Source organism: Papaver somniferum, chromosome 4 (assembly GCF_003573695.1).
Source record: "Papaver somniferum cultivar HN1 chromosome 4, ASM357369v1, whole genome shotgun sequence".
NCBI classification, from domain to species: Eukaryota; Viridiplantae; Streptophyta; class Magnoliopsida; order Ranunculales; family Papaveraceae; genus Papaver; species Papaver somniferum.
The window spans coordinates 150,723,586-150,732,974 of record NC_039361.1 but is presented as its reverse complement, the minus strand read 5'-3'; the positions used below and the strand labels follow the sequence as shown (position 1 = coordinate 150,732,974).

The 9,389-nt window shown below is 34.5% G+C and overlaps 1 protein-coding gene across 1 annotated transcript; it reads left to right on the top strand.

Moving 5' to 3' along the window:
• Positions 1 to 374: 374 nt before the first annotated feature.
• Positions 375 to 5,918, top strand: LOC113274361. The gene is made up of 4 exons (XM_026523772.1): positions 375 to 1,828; positions 1,914 to 1,964; positions 2,087 to 2,159; positions 5,535 to 5,918. Exons 1-4 carry the CDS (start codon positions 885 to 887, stop codon positions 5,772 to 5,774), a joined length of 1,308 nt encoding a protein of 435 aa, XP_026379557.1. The 5' UTR covers positions 375 to 884; the 3' UTR covers positions 5,775 to 5,918.
• Positions 5,919 to 9,389: the final 3,471 nt, after the last annotated feature.

Genomic DNA, 9,389 nt, shown 5'->3' with positions numbered 1-9,389 from the left:
ACTTTTTTCCACACTTATTTTTTGATTTGCAACATTTTTTGGCCAATCTAACAGCTCAATCTAGCCCATAGGACTTAGCGTTAGATTGTTTGTTTTGTTGATAAGTGTGGTTTCTCCCATATAACTTACACTGTGAGCAAGTCAAATACGACCAGTAATGTTTCTCCTTTGAAAAAAAAAGGAAAATTAAGTGCGGTGTAAAAATGTAAAAATGACCTTTCCATAGTAACGTAGAAAGGCAAGAGCCCTGTAAGGTAATTTAATCTCGAAAAACATGTCCTAAAAGTTGTATTAACTAAAATTAAAACTCAGGAAGTAGTTAAAGTATTTCTTTATTCCCTTCCAAACATCCATTTTTTTAATAACAACAACAATTCCGACATATTTTTCGTTTTTCGTATCCGTTTTCAGTTATAACATAGCAATTCTGAAACCTCAGAACCTAAGCTACAGCTTATCATCAAGAACATAATAATATTAGGGTTTACAAACAACAGTTACATAGAGAATAGAGAGAGTCAGAGAAAATATAGAAAGATTCCTTTACAAATTTTCTTGCTTAATCTCTTTTTATGTTTTTTGTTTAACATTCTCAGCACCACCACCAACAACCATCTTTTTCTCTTCTGCTGTGTAACTATTTCATAATCATCATTCTAATTCATCACAAGCTTCCAAACAAAGAGAATTTTAATGGAAAGTGAGATTTGCAAATTAGTCTCTTCTTTTTGTTTTCTTCACTTAAGTTAATTTACATTGAAACAATCATCAAACAACCCGATCGACATCATTTTCATTCATCCCTTTTCATTTTAATTGATTCCTAGCTCGACGATGATGAGAAGTCCATTTATATATAGGATATGTATTGGTAATCTGGTATTATGTTGTTGTTCATCGTCATGACTGCTTCAAAATCCAATGGAATAGAAGACTTGTATAAGTTGAATAATCTCGGCATGATCACTCTCCCAGCTCAAAACATGATCTTCAAACAACAACTACAACGCCAAAAAAGTAATTGCAACGTCGTGGTTCACGATAGTTATGGTAGTGGTGATGAAAGTTACAAGGGAATTAATGGTGTTACTACAACTCTACCATCATCTTGGTATGACAATCGGAACGACGGTGGTGGTGAAGGTTTAGGGTCTGATCATTTAGGAATGGTTGTTGATGATCATCAACCTATGGCAGCCGAAGACGAATCAAGAACTAGTAGTGTGAATGAATCAGGTTCAACGAACTCATCAAAAGGTACAACAACAACCACAACGACGACCACAAGAACAATACCTAAAGATGATGATGATACAAGATGGCTCCAATTAGGTCTCGGAGGTTCTCATGATGAACTAAATTACAAGCTCGATGATCGTCGAATTGAGCCAACCACAACAACGCGAACACGGAACGATTTGGTCGAACTCAATTTATTTTCCGGTGCTAATAATAATATACAACATGTGATTAAACAACCAATGATCACAGCACCTCCGAATATGGATACCGTTGGTACACCTAGTTTGTTCTTATCACAACCAAGATCAGGTTTTAGTAATTTTCTTCCTCAACAAGAGGTTGTTTCATGGGGTTATAGACCTAATAATACATGGAATATTCCAATAGCTTCTACATCTACTTCATCAGCTAATTCATTACTACCGATGGCATCACCGATGTGCCCGAGTCATCATCAACAGCAAAGATTTCATCATCATAATACGGTATTAGATATGCTTAATCTGAATTCAGACTTGAAAGTAGTCAATCCCCCTCGAAGACTTCATTCGGGTGTGTGGGTTATACTTCAAGCATCACAGACTCAGTAAGAACACACAACACTAAATCATTTTAGGGTTTTTAGAAATTCAAACCCGATATTTATTGACTTGTTTCTTTAACTCATGCAGAGAAATTGATCCCTGTTTGCCTCAGATACCAAAAAACTACCTCAGAATCAAGTAAGTCTGTTTCTCTTTAACTCTTCAAACTTTTCTGTATTTTTTCCGTTCATTCTATTAGTACAATGTATGTTATGGGATTCTAATTAATTAAGGTTACATTTGCTCTAACTGATCTATAGAGATGGGAAGACAACGGTTCGATTGTTGATGAAGTATCTAGTGAAGAAGCTAAAACTGCATGGCGAATCCGAGGTAATAAATTTTATACTCAAAACCATTAATTGGTTCTTTATTTATAGGTATATGATGGAAATGTATGAAGAAATTAGGAGAAAGCAATTATGGCTAGTTCGCTTAGTGATCGATCTTCCAATTACAAACCGAAAACATTAATGTTCGCAAAGAAAACAAAAACATGAAAAGACCAATTAAACAAGTTAATGATCACAGTATTAGCAGTTACTACTTAATAATGTAGAAGGTACATATCTTCTTGATCAAAGGTTGGTGTTAGGTTTTTTTCATTTTCATGAGATATTAACAGTTGAACTGAAGCTAGCTATGCGGTTTAGGATAGTAAGTATCATTACCTCTTTTTTGATGGATAGCATCGTATTTAGGTAGGAAGTACATTTCTTCATTCTTGGCTAATGATGGTATTATTTATAAATTGTCTACTTAGATTAAAGAATAGTCATTTGCATTCCCCATAAAGAATTAGACATTCAAATTCTTAGGCTTTTTTATAGTTAGCAAAGTATTTAAAGGTATACCACAATAGGTAGGTCTGTTCTATTTCGAGATACATATCCTAATTATGACTTTGGAGAGGATCATTTAATTTGAAGCATAGGATCCATAATGTCAATCTGAGAGTATGGTTGTTATGCTTCATTTTATGTTAACCCCATGTTTCGAACGAAAACAGTCTGTTTTTCCAACGAAACCAAAGACTAAATTCACAAAACTCGGCTTGCAATAGAACAGTTCAAGAGAAATAACTCACTACAGTACAGACCCATATATATGTAGGCAAATATAACTTGATTATGAAATGCAACTATGCAAGAAAATAATTAATTGCGTTTGAAAACTTAACTTTGTTGCTTAAAGGTGAGCAAATCAAGAAGACATTCTTCTTATCTTGCTTGAAGGGTTAGTAAATTTTGCAGCCTACTAAACTAGCTAGCTATCATAGCTTTACACACTTTAGTAACCAAGTTATCGAATGTCTTCTAAAACAAGTATGCTAGACATTTAGGTTTGGACCACTTTGCATATACAATATATAGGTTTCTACATAGCGTGTTATTCAGAGGTAGAAATATTTCTTACCGCATTGGCCAATGGCCATCATAGGTATCTTCAATGAGCGCCACTAGATGCGGACCGTTTTTCTTAGCCTTAGTGTTATCCATTACGTGTAGACAATCTAAACTCTAAATCTAAAAACCATAAATCTAAAATGGTGGATTCGGTACGAAAACTATATAAACCGTACGTTAAATACCACTTATCAGATTAGACTATGGATTCGGCTCATGATAAGTATTTTGGATATTTAATAGTGCTTGTACTTTTGACCTCTTTTATGGGAAATAACTTTGAGAAGGTACTTGGGTAGTTTTCTTGCACTTTATTGTTGTGACCTAAATAAGTAGAGTATATATATGGATCAAAACTAACCTTCATATTTTATAAGCACTTAGTTACAGAATCATAGAATTAGGCAGGTCCTCTACTCCTTTTTCTCAGTACACGGTGTACTAGTTTACATGTACATATTTGAATAATTGCACCAAGACAACAAGTGAATACTGTAATTAATATAACCTAACTTAAGATTATTGATAGATCCATAAAAGTGCATTGTCATCATGATATCATATCTCCCATAATAGATTGTAATCAAGTAGGAGTTGTGATCATCACATTTATTATCAATAGCAGTCGACAATTGATGCCTTATTGACATCCACTTATGCATGTAGAAAACCATATCGTAATTATTGTGTGTTAAGCAGTAGCCTTCAACTAAGCTTAATAACAAACGCCAACAACATCAATAATTAGGGAAAACATATGGGTATTTGGTCCATTAACGCATTGCTATTATTCTTGATTGCGTTAATAAGGAGGGGAAAAAAAAAACCATGAGGATGTATACCGTAAATCTCGGAAATAATCTGTTTTCTTTTCTATCTGGAAAAGCAAAGAAATGATTATATTTGCTTCCATTGCGTAATCTAATGAGTAACTAAAAATGATAATTCCAGTGATTCTATGTCTTCGTATACTATTAACCTGGATTCTATGATTAGCTTAAGAAGACTTTGTGAACCTTTTTCTCCTTTTCTAAGTTTTACATAGGCGGGCATTGACTTGATGATATAATTTATCTGGTTAGCTTAACAAAAAAAAAATCAACTTAGTTGACAGTTGACACTCACTAAAGAAATAATTAGCTGCATTAAAGGATGAAATATGAATTGATTAATCAAATGATAATGTTCCATCCAAAAGAAAATCAAAAAATAATTAATATAAAAATCAAATGATAGTGAACCTAAGGTAGCTAGGGAAATGGAAATCAATTACCAGGACCCATGACCTTTTTATTGCAACCCTTCACCAACTGCATGCGTGATTCATTCTTTCTATCGTCATTTCTGTACTTAATTTCGTATGTGTGCATATATTCTTGGTTTCTTCTTCGAATTCTCTGTTTATAGCTTTTCTGTATTTTCTTCATCGATTAAAAATAATTAGTTACGAGTATTTTATTTTGGATGCATACAGCTAAGTTCGGGTTCCTACCTACACATCTCTTTCTATAAGTTGAACGATATATAAGAAAATATTTCAGAATTAATATTCGGCCGTTGAAACTATGAATGGGCACTTTGCTAATTAATTAAGTAATCAACAAGCAAACACAGAAGAACTAAAGAGTAGCAGTGCATGCATGAAGTAATGATAATTACAACTCAGTAGCTATAAAATGATTTTAGGAGTATTTGGGACTTAAACTGAATGTTGAACGATCGAGATGTTCGTTGCCCTGCATTGTTTATGAAACTATCCTGAAAAAAACATTACTAATAACCTTCTTTTTCTTTTCTTTTTTTTGGTTGGGAGAACAGGTTAATTTTAGTTCAATATCATGATTTGAATTCTAATATATCTTGTTCATTGATTTAGAAATAGACGTGAGGAAGACGTGCATGGAAGAGTGTCTAGAAAAGCAATGTCAATAGAAGGGCCAAAAATAAATAAAAATAAAGATGATTATCCTAGGGGATAACTGGTCGCCGTGGTTATGGGGATCATGTATTCATATTCTGAACATTCATTAAATAATTTGAAGTAAAACATACGCGAAAATGAAAAAGAAGATAAACGGATAGTAATGGATTATCCCTCACCACACCAATACTAAAAGGTTTAATTAACTAATATTAGTTTCGTGTGGAATAAGTTGGATGCAATGAAGAGGCGGCTAATTGGATTCAACCTTAATGATCATTGATTCATGAGGCTAAGTTTGTAGGTGCCTAATTAGTAGGTGATTAACATAAACATAAGTCGTATATGTACTAATGGTGGTTGTGTATATTTTTTGTACAGGTGGAGATAAGATGTAGGGGTCAACTGTTGTTACAACACTTATCTATTCAGTATGTTCGTGATCACATTTGGATTGCTAATAACAATTATCATTCAAGATCAGATCACCACAATCTTCATCATCATCATGCTGCTGCCATCATGACTTTGTTACCACATTCTTCAACCACTGATCATGTTATGACTCTCCACTACTCTAGGGTACTAGTTGATCATGGTGAGAATGATTATCTATCTTAAAAAAAATAACCCGCATGTTTATTGCCCATGCCTTTGTCTTTGGGTTTAGATTTTGCACGGCCTGAATTTGAAATTCTAGTCTTCGGATAAAAAAAATGTGTTGTACGTCGTTATTATCTATGTACCGATAACTCTTTTCTTGTTTATGGAGTACTACGTATTATTACCAATCAACACCAACAAAAGAAGAAAAAAAACACTTCGTAAAGTTTGTTTCCCTTTTTCTTTTTAGGGGAGTAGGAGGGTATATTGTGATTTTGGCTCAACAATTTATAACAAGAGAGGTCAATTCGATATGCTGTGCAGTGTAAGATGATGAAGTTTATGAAGGTTTTCGAACATCAGAGCATTTGGAAAAAGAGCAAAAGAAGCTATTAAAGTGATAAGATTAATGGAGCGAACATCCATACTAATCAAGTTCTTTTTAATTGGAAAAATCTGATTCTAAAAACAACCCAAAAACGACCCTCCCACATGACTTTGAATCGTGGAACCCAAAAATGGCCTTCCTGCCAACTACAAGAATGCCGGGCCCATTTCACATGAGAAGGTTGTTTTTATGTTGTGTATAAGAGCGATATGTGTAGCATTTCTCCTTCCATCTTTGGTTGAAAATAAATAAATATTTGACTTTGCAAGTTGTTAATGGGGTTACCTAATTATTTAGGGGTGTACCAACCCATGTAATAGATACTCTATCTTATACTATAATTTGGTATACCTCAAAGCAAAATGGTATCTATTAGCAATGTTATGACTTGTCGGTATCATTGAAGTACAATGATAGAGTCATTAGGTGTTGATTATAATCACAATAATTCGATAATAATTCGAAATTCGCCGGTATCAAATTCTTTATCGATCAGAAAAGCAAAAATAAAAAGATTCTCGTGACTTTACTAATTTGGTACACCTTTAGGCAAAATGGTACCCATTTGCATTGTTGTGACCATGCCCCCGTATGAAATGACAACTCATAGTTGCCCTTCTACAATCCCGTTCTGTAATCGATACACCCTTTATCCTAATGTATTTGATAAAAGAGGATCCCTCAATTTATTTAGTTCTCCAGATGTAAAGTAGATCCTGCATAAATTTTTTTAAGTTACGACTAATTTCAAACTTAGTAGCACCGACACGTTAGTATTGGTGTCGTGTCCTCGTCAGACACGCGTCAGACATATGACGTATGTGGGACATCGATACGTCGCGTGTATAGAAATTTATACTCCATTTTACTGATTGGGTAATCTAAAATGTTAGGGAAATTAACATAATAGTTAATTCTTCTACCGGTGGGCTAATCTAACGACATAAAAGTGATTTTTTTAATGTATTTTGGTGATTAATATATTTAATATACTATAACACTATGATCTTTCTATAAAAAAATTATTTAATTAATATACATATAAACGTGTTCGTTTTTTTGTGATTTTATATTTTATCGGTCCCCGTGTCCCCATCGTGTCGTTTCGGTGTCAGTACTTCCCAAGTTTCAAGTTAAGAACGTGATCAGAAAATTTATAAATTTTATCAAGTATTATAAGGACTGAGAACCATTAAGTTTTTTTTTTTTTTTTGCTTAATAATAAAATTTTGTTGAATCCAAAAATATTACAAAAAGGTATTCATAATGAATGTTTACCGTCACTCATACACTCTCAAATTCCACCCAAATCTATAATATGTTTTATCTGGATGTTCTAGACTTAACAAAAAAGATGGCTTATTCAAAAAAATTCTCTTCTCACCTCTAAGTAAGGAAACACCCATCTTTGCAAGCCCATCGGCAGATAAATTCACTTCTCTGTAACTGTGTATGAATTCAAAGATGATAAGAGCAGCAACAATTTTATTCCATCTGGTTTGGACATACCAAGGTATTCTTCTGGCAGAGAAAGAATTAATAATTGATGTTGGATCAGTCCTTATGCATAGCTGTAAGAAACCTTTACTTATTGCCCATTCACATGCATCTATGACAGAAAAAATCTCAGCCATATAATTGGTTGCAATACCCATTCCTCCTGCAACTGCAATTAAGAAACCACCTGTACTATCTCTGCCAATAAATCCATATCCTGCTTCTCCAAGATTGTTTCTTGCAGCACCATCACAACATAATAATATTTTAGGTCCAATAGGTAAAGAAAATGAAAAGGCGAGGGTACCCAAATATACGACAAGCTAAAACTTTTCCTACCTATAAGTACTTTCTCCGAAAGTAATTGTCTATGGACTGAGTCGAGACAGTACAACTAATCGGTCCACACTTCATGTGATCGTCTACGGATACGAGATCGAGACAATACAACAACGAAGTATTTTACTTGATAAAAAGGTTCGGACTTAACCAAACACAATATGATTCACTTATTAAGTAAATATGAATTAACGTTTATGTAATTTACTTTAATTATAATAAAACAATTATATTGTTGAAATATAAAGTAAATGACACATCAAGATTTTCTTAACGAGGTGTAGATGGGGAAAACCGAGCCGCCGGTTTTTTGAGAAAGTGGAGAGTTGTGCGTGCTGTCGAGGCTCCCCAGCCGGTAAAAATTTTAATCCTCACACAGATGCACCGCTGCAAAGGGGTGCTTAGATTCGGGAAATCAATCTGTATGACTCCGCCTAAACCAAGACAATGGTCGTTCCAGAGTCAATTCGGTCGCAAAGAGGGAGATGGGTTGATCTGTAGGAGGGAAGATGAGAGTTGTGTGGGATCAGTGATGATAAAGGATTTTGGGTGTGTTGAAGGTTTCTGCAATATTGCTGAACTGCTAAAGTTGAGTTCTGTGAATAAGTTTATATCGAGTTGTTGACGGATAATCATGATAATCGATGATATGCAACTGATCCTCTCTGATGTCCTCGATTTAGACTTATTTATATTGCAAGAATGATGTACCACTGATCCCTGTAAGTGTGACGGTTTCTTGAGTGAAAGAGTGGGAAAGTGGGAGATCGTGGTAAAGTCAGTTCCATGTCGTGCAGAGACTTGACTGATCGTGCACCCACTACTTTGCTAACTCCTTCCACCGTTTACACGACTTACGCACATTTCTCATTATGGATGAATCCACGTGCCGTAGACCGCCAGACCAAAACCCTGAGTGATATCCCCCATTTGTGATGTGATTGAGATTTCACGAATCGTGGAGTCTGCAAGGCAGACGTGTATTAGTTGGTCAGTTGTTGACTGATTTAGACTGTGAGTCTAATTTTGTTGAATCAAGCATAAGTGGTGAATGCTCGGCGATTCATGGATTGAACATGTAGTTCTCTGAGATGTCAATGAATTACTAACTAGAGACTGAGCAAGTATTGCTCAACTCAATGAATTTCCGAATATTCAGAGTTTGTCGAGCAACTGAGCAAGTATTGCTCAATTCGACGAATTTGATAATTTTGGTGTGCAACTGAGCAAGTGTTGCTCAATTCACCAAAACACTGAATATTGATAATTTCACGTGCAATTGAGCAAGTGTTGCTCAATTAGACAAACTACTGATGAATTACCGAATATTGATGGTTGGATCAATATTCGAGCAACTGAGCAAGTATTTCTCAATCAAAAGAGTTATTTACTGGTGTCGTGACCCAATA

Excerpts from the sequence above, each read along its gene's own strand:
- LOC113274361 (XM_026523772.1), top strand. The coding sequence starts at position 885 with ATGTTGTTGTTCATCGTCATGACTGCTTCAAAATCCAATGGAATAGAA. Across the intron at positions 1,829-1,913 it reads CTTCAAGCATCACAGACTCA|AGAAATTGATCCCTGTTTGC; the intron begins GTAAGAACACAC and ends TAACTCATGCAG. Across the intron at positions 2,160-5,534 it reads AACTGCATGGCGAATCCGAG|GTGGAGATAAGATGTAGGGG; the intron begins GTAATAAATTTT and ends TTTTTTGTACAG.